This window comes from Hippocampus comes, unplaced genomic scaffold, assembly GCF_001891065.2.
Source record: "Hippocampus comes isolate QL1 unplaced genomic scaffold, H_comes_QL1_v1.1 scaffold261, whole genome shotgun sequence".
Classification (NCBI taxonomy): Eukaryota; Metazoa; Chordata; class Actinopteri; order Syngnathiformes; family Syngnathidae; genus Hippocampus; species Hippocampus comes.
This window is the reverse complement of record NW_017805824.1, coordinates 5543976-5557529: the sequence shown is the minus strand read 5'-3', so window position 1 is coordinate 5557529 and position 13554 is coordinate 5543976. Positions and strand designations below refer to the sequence as shown.

General features: G+C 40.7%; 3 protein-coding genes across 3 annotated transcripts; 1 reads left to right on the top strand and 2 right to left on the bottom strand.

Moving 5' to 3' along the window:
* The first annotated feature begins 1079 nt into the window (after positions 1 to 1079).
* LOC109525807 (zinc finger protein 37 homolog) lies at positions 1080 to 4710 on the top strand. The gene is made up of 2 exons (XM_019886589.1): positions 1080 to 1536; positions 3513 to 4710. Exons 1-2 carry the CDS (start codon positions 1344 to 1346, stop codon positions 4415 to 4417), a joined length of 1098 nt encoding a protein of 365 aa, XP_019742148.1. The 5' UTR covers positions 1080 to 1343; the 3' UTR covers positions 4418 to 4710.
* Positions 4711 to 7370: 2660 nt separating this feature from the next.
* Positions 7371 to 9489, bottom strand: LOC109525810 (gastrula zinc finger protein XlCGF8.2DB-like). The gene is made up of 2 exons (XM_019886592.1): positions 9258 to 9489; positions 7371 to 8420 (listed from the first exon to the last, which is right to left on the bottom strand). Exons 1-2 carry the CDS (start codon positions 9373 to 9375, stop codon positions 7534 to 7536), a joined length of 1005 nt encoding a protein of 334 aa, XP_019742151.1. The 5' UTR covers positions 9376 to 9489; the 3' UTR covers positions 7371 to 7533.
* Positions 9490 to 10872: 1383 nt separating this feature from the next.
* LOC109525809 (gastrula zinc finger protein XlCGF8.2DB-like) lies at positions 10873 to 13225 on the bottom strand. Its single transcript, XM_019886591.1, has 2 exons — positions 12672 to 13225; positions 10873 to 12367 (listed from the first exon to the last, which is right to left on the bottom strand). Exons 1-2 carry the CDS (start codon positions 12775 to 12777, stop codon positions 11448 to 11450), a joined length of 1026 nt encoding a protein of 341 aa, XP_019742150.1. The 5' UTR covers positions 12778 to 13225; the 3' UTR covers positions 10873 to 11447.
* Between the last annotated feature and the right edge of the window lie 329 nt (positions 13226 to 13554).

The following is a 13554-nucleotide window of genomic DNA, read 5'->3' as shown; positions in this document are numbered from 1 at the left end:
GTCACGCTTGACACATGTCAAGCCACGCTTCCCCGTCACGTGACCGATTATGCTAAAAACAAAACGCCGGAGCTCACAAAATGAGTAAAAAAACTGCTGGAGATCGCAGATGACAGCGGCCTTAAAAGTACGTTTGAGACTTAAGTCCAACTTTATTGTCAAATGCACTGTATGTGCAACATACACTTAGCTTGTAGCCAACGTGTGCACATTTTGAGCATGACGTCTCTGATCCACTCGTGAAAGGACACTTTGATTCTCTCTTCTTTCATCTCAAACTGCTTTAAACAACAAAGCGTGTGAGGGAAGAGTGGTTAGGATTGCACGACTGTCCATGTTTTATATTATGTGTTGTGTTTATTATTTTACTTTATGTTAACTGTTTTGTTAAGCGCTTTGTTACAGCTGCAGCTGTAGTGAAAGCGCTATATAAATCAGGATGTATTGTATTGTATTGTACATACAGCACAGATGAAATTTCTTCCCTCTCAACCAGACAACAAGACAACAAGAGGAGCCGCTGTGGGTGCCTGTGCCGCCATGAAAAGACCAGTTAACATAAAATGACAAAATAATACAACACAACACATAAGACACAGACAGTCGCACAATCTTAACCACTTTTCCTGCATACACTTTGTTGTTTGAAGCAGGTATAGATGAAAAAGGATCGAATCAAAGTGTCCTTTACACCAGTGGATCAAAGACATCATGCTGAAAATGTGCACACGTCTGCTACAAGCTCAGTCTAAAATCAACAAGACGCTGTCGTGTCCATTATCAAAAAGAGATTGGCATTGTTTAACCTCTTCAAATATTTCCTATATCGGTGAATGAGTCAAGAAACGTTGAGATAATATTTGTAAAAGTAATAGTAGTAGTTGTCGAAGAATCAGAACAATAGCTATCGCGTCCCCCCCCCCACATGATTAAGTTTGAACAAGTGGTCTTGCCGTATCACCTGTGGTAGCAGTTGAGCAGAGCCACCGCTAGCGCCAAACACAACTTTGAACTCACGTGGTCTGGTCTCGTAACTTCAACCTGAACTTTCAGATTCAGATTCAGATTCAGAAAACGGTCTTCGAATTATTGTCCTACAGGTTTAACTTCTAACGATGACTTCATTTCAAAATGCATGTCATTGTGTTGGTTGCCGGTTGTTCGTTCCTTGTGTCATTTAATCGAGGAAAAACATCCTAATTGCCTTAATTGTTGCGGAATAAGATCGTCACTGCTTGCCGGCGTTGCTTTTAGCTTGTTCGCAGCTAACAAACAAAGGCGGAATTTAAGCAGCATCTACAGAACTCAAGTGAGTGTAAAGAGTTGTTGCGTATCCTGTGAAAATGTGCAAAGTACAACAAATGTTGAGAGCGTTGCTGAATCAGCGACTGAGTGCCGCCGTCGAAGAAGTTGTTGGAGTGTTTGAAAGAACTATAGCAGAATACGAAGAGCAACTTTGTCGAACGAAGGAGGAAAACGAGCGACAACGTCAACTATTGGACGCCGTTTTCAAGACGCAAGGTGGACATAAAAGAGGTTTGTGCAAGTCTTTTAACAATGATGTCGAAAACAGTGCAATTTTCCAAACCGGGAAAGACCGAGGAGTATTTCGACAATGTGGGAGATTATGTAAAAAGAGCCAATTAAACCTCTGATAAGGACACTTTCGATTCATTTTGGAATGAAGCACTATCGGGACTTAGGCGGCTTTATTTGGCCATTGCACCGTTGAAGAAAACTGCGCCGCCTCAGGCAAGTTGGATGATGATTGAAATGTTACACGATAGATAGTCATACCTTGGTTAACAAACGACCCTACACACACACACACACACACACACACACACACACACACACACGCGCACACACAATATTCGTTTACAAACTAAACCGGTGACCACGTGTCTTGGCATCAACGTGGAACAGAGTTGTGCTTTCTCTTACACAGCATAATCAGCGTTACCTCTGTACGTCACGTGTTTAAACAAAGAGCGAAAACACGAGGTCTTTTATGTTTGCCTTTCTTATCTGGCCATACATTTTAGTGTGGCAAAATCTACAAGTCTTTACTAATCTTAAAAAGAAAGCAGTAAAAGTGAAACCCTGCAGTCAATGGGGAAAAAACAGCAAGTAATTGACAACACTCAAAACGTTTTGTAATTGCCTACAGTAAAGTTTAAGCTATAAAGAGAACCCAAACCGTGATCACAAAATATAGTTTCTTATTCACCTTATGATCATTACATTTCGGGAAAACAATGCATCCAAAGTGCATGTTGTGTACATACAGCGCCAACGCTCATTTAACTTCTTTCACCTATAGTTTAAACGTAGCTCCTCCGCAACATGCAAAGCTTCTCTCTCAGCTGAGATGTTTAGTTGTTAGTTTGTGGCAAGAAAAGATGAAAAAGTAGAACCACTTTTCTCTCAGGCAAGGCTTTGGTGCGCTTTTGAACAAGCATCATCACATGCACTACACGTGCTTTTCAGCCAATAGCAAATGTGTTAAGATTAATCAGGGAACATTCTTTTTCAACAAACCCATAAAAACAAGGTAAACATAACTTCGTTCTGGGGCTGAAAAGGTCATATTTCATTTAGTTTGAATATGAAAATGTACTACTCAGAATCTTGGAGCAATTTTTTTTAAGTTGAGGTTTATCTGTAAAATTGTACTATGTGGCTGGATGGATGCATGGCTTGAGGAGCCGACAATGAGAAGAAAGGAGTGTCAGCGCAGAGCGCCGATGCATACGTTGAACTGGGAGTCAGGGCTTGGAATTGAAGCAGATTACGTGGGACAGGAGATGTAAGCCAATCTCTTTTCGTCAATGGACGCTACAGCTTCGTGTTTGCTTTCAAAACACAGCTTGTAGCAGACGTGGGGACATTTTCAGCATGACGTCCCTGATCCGCTGGTGAAATGACACTTTGAACCTCTCCTCTTTCATCTATAACTGCTTCAAACAACAAAGTGTATGCAGGAAAAGTGGTTAGGACTGCACGACTGTCTGTGTCTTATGTGTTGTGTTATTTTGTTATTTTAACTTCAAGCTGGCACCACGAGAGTGGCTGCCTTTACAGCAGCTCCTATGTTTTGTTCTTCTACTTCTTCCTTTCATAACTTTGCTGCTGTGAATTGGGAATTTCTCCATTGTGAGACTAATAAAGGTTATCTTATCCTGCTATTTGCAGGTTATAGGGTATTGGCAAATAATTGACACACCTGCTAAAAAGGTGTATAATTACCTTATAGAATGATGCAACAAGATGGTCGCAAAGGACTATTTTATCTAGATGAAGCTCCTGAACGCTCTTCAAATTGTGTCCTCCTTGGCAGAGAGCAATGCAGTATTCAACACAGTACACAAGTTCAACAAATAATGCAAGCAAGTTTCCCACTAAAGTCTGGACATTTTGCAAATGCCAAACTGCAATAGGTGTAATGCGACTTGACTGAACAAAGCTTGACTTTTCTAAACCATGTATGCTCGTCCTCTTTTGTACTACAGATGTCAGTGAAGATGATCCTGTGAAGCAGGAGTGGCGCTCCGGAGTGGAGCAGCAGGATCTGGCGCACCCCCACATTAAAAAGGAAAAGGTGGAAGAGCAGGAGTGGCGCTCCGGGGTGGAGCAGCAGGATCCAGCGCGTCCTAACATTAAAGAGGAAGAGGTGGAAGAGCAGCTTCAAAGGCCGGAGTTGCTTGAGGATCACGTCATAAAGATTGAAAATTGTCAAAGTGAGGAGAACAGAGGGACGGAGCCTCCGAGCAGTAACTCAGGTCGGCATGTGACAACGCAAGGTGATGGCGATCACTGCGGAGGACCACAAGCAGACGGCCGCTTTGCTCCTCTATCTGTCAGCGATGGCATGACCTCACATTTGCCGGATATTGATAATAAACAGTGGAAAGTTGATGTGAGATGTCACACTGACGACAGATGCTGGAAATGCTCTCAGTGTGACAAAGTCTTCTTTAACCAGACCCATTTAAATAGGCACATGGGATGGCACACAGGAGAGAGACCGTTCATGTGCTCAGATTGCGGTCAAGCATTCTTCAAGGAACCACACTTGACAACGCACAGGAGGACGCACACTGGAGAGAAACCTTTTTCCTGCTCAGTCTGCAGTAAAAGCTTCAGCGTTCGTTTCGGTTTAACTCAACACATGAGGACACACAATCAGGAGAAACCCTTCAGGTGCTCAGTGTGCGATAAGAGATTCGCTTATCCAGTATCCTTGATGAGGCATGCCAGCACGCACACTGGAGAGAATACACACTCCTGCTCAGTCTGCCACGCAAGTTTTCGCCTTCGGTCGTCACTCATGATCCACATGAGGATACACACTGGAGAGAAGCTGTTTTCCTGCCCGGTATGCAAGAAAACTTTCTGTGCCGGTACATGCCTTTGACGTCTACGGTGTGATGTTTATAATCAAAGTTGACAGGAAAAAGTGGATACAGTGTTCCGCAACATATTTTAGATTCATTACCAGTGCTGCCACAAATTACTACTTTGCTACAGAAGCCAACTAGTCACGATAATAATTGCGATTACTGAACTAATTGAATCATATATGAATCGTATAAATTCACCCTTCTCAGGCATTCAGGCATCAATATTTTTTATGTATAAGGGAAATCAGAGGAGTGCAATTGGGAAAAGGCACTGTGCTCAAGAAAATTGCAATAAACACTTTTTTTTAAACCTTTGCTTATCCAAATAGTTTTGCTTTGCTTCACGTGTGTCTAATTTAGACGGATTTGATCTACAAAATCAAAATGAGGTCTGCACCTGAAATGGGGAGGAGGAATATTTGTTTTAGCATTCCAATGTGGTATACAGTGTTGTAATGAACTCTGGATTTTGTGTGCCACATCGAGTTCTGTTACTTTGAATGCTCCTGTTTCCAGGTTTTTGAATGCATCACCGTACGCCCTGGATATTCGTGTTTCTCTCAACACAAGTTTACCTATTCGTGATTTTTTTTTTTTTTTTTTTGTGGAATTTATCCCAAGCCGTTGGCCTAAAAATTCACAGATCAGTCGCTTGCGTGCAGCCCAGAGCAACGCATTGTTCCGGGAGTCTTGTACGGCGACTGGTAATGAATGGTATGCTCGCTCTTTGTCACAGACCGTAACCACAGTGCAGCGAGCATTTGTTATTCTGCATTAGCTGAAGTTCTCAAGGTTGGCAACATAACTTTATCTGCACGTTATTGCACATAACTTTGCGCTGTGGATTTACGTTAAGGTTTTTTGTGTGTCGCCACTTTCACCGCTGTATTTGTTTGGCTCATGCTGGTAACGCACTTCTCTTGTGACTAACAGCGACACCAAAACACATAAATGAATGGGACGTCGTATTGCTTTTTCAACTGGGGCTTTACTCCATCCCACTTCAGGAGCAAACAATTTGTTATTATTCGCTTATGTGAATAGCCAGCCATCTGAGTTTGCCCCAAGACGTTATGTTTCAGCTGACACAGGACTCGTCCGCTAACTAGCTTGTACTAGCTAGCAATCTTGCTCGTGAATTCAAAACATTAGCGGCTTGCAATTTAGGATTATTTAATGACATTTTAAAGTCAATATAAAACTCATGTCAGTATGATTTTAAAGGTACAGCGACTTACCACTCCCAAAGTGATCGCACCACACACGGGCCCAAACCACGAATTGGCAGGGAAGATCATAGTCAACTACACTTGGCTGTGTTTTGGACATTTCTTGGGTCTCTGGGCCCTGGTGTATATATTTTTTCAGAATCCACAAACATCAAATTCAATTTTTAAAAAACGTCAAAATACTGACCAAGACATGAAGACAGCATGAGTAGACACAGTTAATTGATCAACCTAAATTGCCCATAGATGTGATTGTGAGTGTGAAAAGTCAAGCTTTGGTCACTCAAGGCACATTTTATAATAAAGCTTCTAAATGTGATTGATAGATTGTAAAGGAGGACAAACAGAAATTCCAGCAGGATAGCTTAAACTTTTCATTCCCCCCCCCCCCCAAATGAATAAATCGTTACCCTTTTCAATAAAGAGAAATCCATTCCTTTTATGGAATGTAATTAAGACTGCAGAGTACAGTTTGAAGAACACCTTTAAATTCGCCCCCCCCACCGATTAAGTAATGTGTACTGTTTCTCTCCCCGTAGCTCACACCGTTCTCTCTACCCCCCGCAGTGCACAGCAGCTGCAGTCAGTCTTTTTTTAGTGGACGTTCACTTGTCTTGCTTTATAGGACAAACAGTTGTACTTTCGACTTTCTTAGGCTCACACTGAGGACTAATTTACAGCAAAAAAGTGTAGTCTGTGAATTTAAGCAACATTTTTTTTGAAAATTTTGATTGTAAACTAATCTGAGATTAAGCCGAGGTTCCGTTTTAATTTTCCACTTACGCTTGAGTAGTGGAAGGTCTGAATCAACACTCAAAGCTCAATACGTTCCTCCCATATATATATATATATATATATATATATATATAAAATCATTATTAAAAGAACTATTTACCCAAAAAAAAAAACAGTTCAAGGCATGCTGGGTACTCCTTCAAACTTTAAAAGTCTTACATATCAGTTTGCATTTTGGGCCTCATTAAAACTCAAAGAATAAAAAACTATCACAGATGTTTACATTTTTCCAATAATTAAACAGTGGAGACCATTCAATAAAGCTTCACAGGACTGCTTACGCCACCTACACATGGGCTCTTGGGAAGTCGAGATGAGATCGGTTCAATTTAAACCTCAGCAGTGACCTAGCACCGAGTCTTGGCTGGCTACTCTTGACTGCTAAACACATTGTAGTTTTGCGCCTAAATCAGCAATCTCTGGCTCCATGGCGGAGAATAAAATACACTTTTTACAAGTATCGTTGTTACGATGGGATTACGAGGCATAATCAAAAGAGGGCAAGATGGAGAAGCCATGCTCATTGCTCAGTAATCTAACGTTATCGTGAAAGACCGGAATGAAGTACTTGGGTGCCTGAGCACAATTTTCAAAGAAGTCTTGCTGGAACCGCGTTAAAGCGGAGTGTATCCATCTTTGAACCATAAAATACCAGTAGCAGGCAATTTAATAAGTTCTGAAGAGAAAATGAAACTAAGTAATGCTCCACGCATATCTTAACAGGTAATGAATGTTACGGCATCCCGTACGTCAGCCATCAGAGTAGCCTAGAAGATTAAAAGTATATTCATTTAGAGGATAAACGATTCAGAAAAATATATTGAATACACATAAAATTATTTGAATGTGATTTGTTTTCACGGTACAGTCCTGAGTTTAACTCTTGAAATTGACACAATATTCTCAAAATTAAAGTGAGAAAAAGGTAACATGTCATAGTGTGGTGTATATATTTTTTTTATGAGAAAAAATCAGCTCAACAATGTTTGAAGAACACTGCCATAGCAGATAGACACCCTATTAAAAAAAGGTCGTGAAACGTCTGTCTTCAATTCAGTGTGCAAATGCCACTAGTACATGAAACATCACACATACAGTACTTGTCGTTAAGAATTCTCACTAGCATGTTTTTTCATGTGCTGAACCAAACCTGAGCGAACTCTAAAGCCTGCTTGGCAGATTGAACAAGAATGAGGTTTTTCTCCTGTGTGCATTCTTGTGTGGGCGACAAAATTTCCCTTGAGGGAGAAGCTTTTTCTGCAGAATAAGCAAGAAAATGGTTTCTCCCCAGTGTGCGTTCTCATATGTCGCGCCAATGCTGAACTATCGTTAAAACTGGTGCTGCAGACCGAACAGGAAAAAGGTTTTTCTCCGGTGTGTGTTCTCGTATGTGTAATAAAATTTCCCTTTTGGGTGAAACCTTTACCACAAACAGAGCACATGAATTGTTTCTCACCAGTATGCGTTTTTTGGTGTTGAATCAGTGCTGAACCATCACTAAAACTTTTGTCGCAGGCGGCACAGGAAAACGGTTTCTCGCCAGTGTGCGTTCTCATATGTGTTCTTAAATTTCCCTTCTGAGAGAATTTTCTGCCACACATGGAGCATGCAAAGGGTTTCTCTCCGGTGTGTGTCATCATGTGTCGTTTCAAGATTTTCTTGTTACTAAAAGTTTTAGAACAGTGAGAGCATTTCAAGCATTTGTTGTCTGTGTGAAGTGTCAGATCACATTTCAAGTGTTCATCATCAGTGTTAGGCGAATCTGACATTTTGTCTTTGCGATCTGAGAGTGGTGCTAAGAGGCGGCTGTCTGCTTGGAATCCGACACAGTGGTCTTCATCACTTTCTTTTTCTTCATCATCATCATTATTATCATCATTATTTTTCACAATGACACGATTAAATGGCAGTTGGGTGATATCAGTCTCATCCTCCTCTTCTTTTACATGAGGAGACTGCTGCTGTTCAGGATGAAAATCTTCATCACTCACATCTGCAGGACACAAGAAAACAAACAGATGGATTAGAAAAGACAAACTTGGCTCACACGTCACATGATCCTTTGCATGATGTCACCAGAGAAGAGTAGCTACAGAGCCCCAGACATGACATGGGGATTTTTTTGATGTTGTTTTGTAGCCACAATAGAGAATATAATGCCCACATATAATACCAAAATGTGGCCACAGAATTTTAATTTAACATCATGAACAATTTGCGTGATATAATGCATTATGTCCTTAAACTTGCAGCTCTATTGGAAAAGCAACCTAGCTCTAAGTAGGCATTGTAATAATTATTCCTTGCAATGCTAGGCTTTTCAGAATGTCTTTGAGTATAATAATCAAAGTATATTGACATCATGTTTCAGATCTATTTCCATTATTTAACTTTTGTCCCTATCAAGATGACCCATCTGGGACGGAGGGCGGTGCCCACGCGCCCTTCACGGACGAGCTGCCACTGATCGATTCTCAGACTTAAAATATCAACGTGTGATTGTCGTCATTTCAGACACAGAATTGTAGCGCCTCAAAGGAAAGGGTTACGAGTATCTATTAGAAGACGCACAGGGACAACACAAAAATCACAGCGACCAGAAAAGAAAATTAATAATTAATAATGCGGCTGAGACTGCCTTTCTTTTACTTTTTGACCTTATTTTTAAAAGGCTTCCAACGTTTGAGCCAACATGTACATTGTAACATATCACGACCACAGTTCAGCAGCTTTAATAAAAATAAAGCCGTCCTCATGAACCGGTCAACTCTTATTAATATTGGTCCCACCCAAAGCTTCCAAAAAAGTGCTCGTAAACACTGTACATTACCTGCTCTGTGTACCTCAATTTGAGGGGTCTTACAAACAGCTTCCAGTAATTTACGCTGTCGCTTGCTTGCTCGACAAAGTTCATCTTCATACTTTTCTTTCACACTTTTTGCACACATTATCAAAAGGAGAAAAAAATCACAACACTTGACACTGTCACGAGATCTCTGCTTAGCAACCTGCTGCTAACAAACGTCTTTCTTTGTCCGCAGCCAGCAAGCTCAACCAAGCTAACTGGAGGCTCTACCGAGTGACCGAAAACGCGAGTATCGTGATACAAATAATTAATTCGATTAGCGTTCACAAGACAGAAATGTGAACTCAATCGAGAAAATACACGGGTGTCAACATAATAATCCGGAAGTTTGGGTTGGACCATTTTTACTTCCGGTGGCGAATGCCTCCCTGAACAGCGCCTGCTTCCAATTGTCCCACTTCAGAAAATAAAGAATGTGCCGACCTCGCTATTTTTGCAGCGTACGATTAAATACACAGTCTCTTTGTTCGACGTGTGATTACAAACAACACGGAGCCTCCCAACAAGCCACAGTGCGCACGCGTAGATCGGTGACCCAGTTTGGGAAAATATGTACGGGACGTCTCAGGAAACAAAATATATCACAGCAGTGATGTCTTAATCATCAACAATAAAAACAAAAGTAGGTAATTTGTTGACAATTAAACGCGGTGGCAAGATTATTCATACTTGTGCGAAAAGACTTTTGTAATTTAGGAAGAAGTAAAACAACTACAAAATACAGATCTGAAAAGTTAAAACTATTCATATCGTTTTGAATTTGAGTGTTTAGCCATGAGTTTGTTAATTAGAAAGCAGCTCGTCGTAAATTTAGCATGAGGGGATGCCACAATTTGATTAAGGATGTTGCCCCTTGAATCGTATTGACTCACACGTCGCTGATGATGTTGTGGTGCACTTGCCGGACCTCTGTTCGCGCAGCGTGGGGTCAGTTCCCACTCAGTGTACATGTGAGTGTAAATGGCCGTTTGTGTCTATATGTGCGACTGACTGGCGACAACATCAGAGTGTAGTCTGCCTCCCGCCTAAAGTCAGCTACGATTGGTTACAGCAGTTCCCCCTGAACCTGTTCATTGTTGAAAATAGATGTATCACATAGTAATATTATGATAGCAATAGAAATAAAGCACCCTTATCAATGTCACCACGGGAAAAATATAAAGTTAAATGTAATAATTAATACATTTCTCTTGATTGTTCCTTCGCACAACATTGTTCGACAAAATGTTATAATTTGTTGACATAAACCCACTGGGTCATATTGGCTCATGTTTTCACAAGTCAAATTGGCTACTGTGAAAAAGACTCATTAAAACAAAGGGTCGACTTTTACACAGGATTTTTTACTGTATATATGTATGTATGTATGTGTATATATATGTATACATACATACATATACACATATATACACACATATATATGGTGGCTGGATAGCTCAGTTGGTAAGGCATCGGTTTGGCGTACGGGAGAACGGGGGTCTTCTAGATCTTTTTTTTTTTTAAGAGGGTAAAATTTTCCCACATTTACTCATAATAGTAAAGGTTACTTTCTTATATATATATATATATATATATATAATCTAGTTGTATTCTTTTATTAATGTGTATTAGTGTTTGTACTGACAAGAAGAACATCAGTGGACACACTATCAAAACAACACAGTGCCACTGCTTTGCAAACATTGTGAAGTGACTAACGAAAAATGCGGCAGTGGCTAATACAAATTGCAGTTTGGTTACAACTGAACCACAATAAAAATTACCAAAAAAATATATGAAGTAGTCACATTTTATTTGGAGTTTTTGGGCAACATGAATTGATATGGCATGCTGGACCTTGGCATTTGTGCTTTAGAGCCAGCGTACTTCTGGTTAATGACCGTGATGTGGAAATGAAGTGAACAAACGTGAGTCAGCATGTGTAATGAATCACGTTGTGGAAAATTAAATGTCAAAGGAATAATCCATTCGCCGAATGATGTTTTATTCCGTAAGGGTTAGTTTGGGGGAAAGAAATTAATTGAGGACTATAAAGCTAAATCACACATATGTTAGGGCAAAACAAAAGAAATAAATAAATGCATACACTGGCTTCAATGTCGTGAAATGTTTACAAACAACACCCCTGGTACTTTTTAATCAAACATATTTTAGCTAAACATTCTCACGAGAGTGTTTTTTCATGTGGTGAATGAATGACGTATGGTAACTAAAACTTGTGCTACAGACTGAACATGAAAAAGGTTTTTCTCCACTGTGTGATCTCAGGTGTTCTCTCAAAGTCGCTTTTTGAGAGAATCTTTGACCACAAACTGAGCAGGTGAATGGTTTCTCCCCAGTGTGTGTTCTCATGTGTTGAACCAGACCTGAACGGACTCGAAAACTTGTGTTGCACACCGAGCAGGAAAAAGGCTTCTCTCCAGTGTGTGTTCTTGTGTGTGCGACAAAGTTTCCCTTTATGGAGAAGCTTTTCCCACAGAATAAGCAGGAAAATGGTTTCTCCCCAGTGTGCGTTCTCATGTGTCGCGCCAATGCTGAACTATCATTAAAACCGGTGCTGCAGACAGAGCAGGAATGCGGTTTTTCGCCAGTGTGTGTTCTCGTGTGTGTCGTCAGGCTTCCTTTCTGCGTGAAACCTTTACCGCAAAGCGAGCACATGAAAGGTTTCTCTCCTGTGTGACATCTCATGTGTCTTTCCAATGTTGACTTGTTGAGGAAAGTCTTATCACACTGTGAACATGTCAAGTGTTTGTTCTCAGCGGGACATGCCATATCACCTTGAGAGTGTTCATTGTCAGTGTCAAGAGAGTGAGACGATGTGTCATCACTATCTGTTAACGCAGCTACAAAGCTGTCCGCTTGGGATCCTCTCTTCTCACTTTGACTGTGATGAAGCTGGGAAGAATGAGGCTCGTCTTCATCATCCTCACTCTTCACAATGACGCGCATCACTGGAAACTTGCTGACATCGGCTTCCTCTTGTTCCTCTTTAACACGGGGGAGTGCTGGCTTCTCCGCTTCCACCTTCGAGTTCAACTTCGCAAACTGCTCATAATTGAGATCTTCTCTGACTTCTGCAGGACACAAGAAGGCAAACGCACATGGTTTGGTAAAGTCAAGCTTTGCTTTGTCAACCCACATTATTGTGGTGTAGCTTCCAATGTCGAAAACAACTCAAAATTAGGAGACCATACATGAATAATTGCTAAATAATAATGATAATTGAAAAACGAAAAAAATGAAGCCGTGTGTATGTATACAGTATATCATTCTCATGAGAGTTCACTTCCACCAACTAGCAAATGTCAAACTATTTGGAAATGTTGTAATTGATTTTAAAAAAAGCTACGTTACTCGACAAGTGAGAATTGCAGAAACCTGCTCTGTGCGTCACGAAAACAGCATCCGGCAGTTGAGATTGTTGCTCGTTTTCCTCTTTCGTTCGAGAAAGTTCCTCCTCGTACTCTATCGTTCTTTCACACATTTTACACACTCTAACCACAACACTTTAATTTCACACTCGATCTCTGCGGTGTGTTGCTTGCAATCTGTCGCTTTGATATTAACTAACAAGCTAAGCTAACGCGACAACTGCATATAGTGAAGACAAGTCCATTCTGAGCCGATATATTTAATTCATGATCACTCCGTCATACGACAGAAACGTGAACCAAAGAAATGTCGGATGCAGTACTTGAGAACAGGACGTACAATTTGACTGTTTACGACTCGCAAACTTCCGCATTTTACTTCTTCGTTGGTCTTGTAGGAAACTCGCACGCGTCGGTAGAGCGACTCTGCTCTCTACCGGATAAAAAGCAGAGGTGTGGATCTGATGATTAGGAGAAAGGTGTATCCAGGAGATTATCAGGCTAAAGGGCAGGGTTCAAATTGTTTGACAATGGTGTCGGTAGGAAGAGAAATGGAGTAGGGGTTATCTTTGACATCTATGATGCAAGGATGTAAAGTCTTCCTTTTTTTAATCAATGAAGAAAACCCAGCCCGATCTGTAGAGGAGGAGGTAGACTGTATATATTTCTCCAAGGGCTCCAGCTGTAGAAAACCAGTGGTTTTGTCAACATTTTAAATAACTTTGCTCATGTTTTTATTTGTTCCATATTAGATGTGTAGGGGACACCCACACCGACCATTTTAAACCATATTTCAACCTTGTACTGCTGTCCTGTAAATGTGAAAAATTGGACATCCGGGAAGATGTCTAAAAAAACCCCAAAACAACCCAAAAAAAAAAAACATCCTC

Bases quoted from the DNA above. Each gene is read 5' to 3' on its own strand.
- LOC109525807 (XM_019886589.1), top strand. From the start codon at position 1,344: ATGTGCAAAGTACAACAAATGTTGAGAGCGTTGCTGAATCAGCGACTG. The intron at 1,537-3,512 runs GTTTGTGCAAGT...TTTGTACTACAG, and splicing joins GCAAGGTGGACATAAAAGAG to ATGTCAGTGAAGATGATCCT.
- LOC109525810 (XM_019886592.1), bottom strand. From the start codon at position 9,375: ATGTGTGCAAAAAGTGTGAAAGAAAAGTATGAAGATGAACTTTGTCGA. The intron at 8,421-9,257 runs GTAATGTACAGT...TGTGTCCTGCAG, and splicing joins AATTGAGGTACACAGAGCAG to ATGTGAGTGATGAAGATTTT.
- LOC109525809 (XM_019886591.1), bottom strand. From the start codon at position 12,777: ATGTGTGAAAGAACGATAGAGTACGAGGAGGAACTTTCTCGAACGAAA. The intron at 12,368-12,671 runs GTTTCTGCAATT...TGTGTCCTGCAG, and splicing joins TTTCGTGACGCACAGAGCAG to AAGTCAGAGAAGATCTCAAT.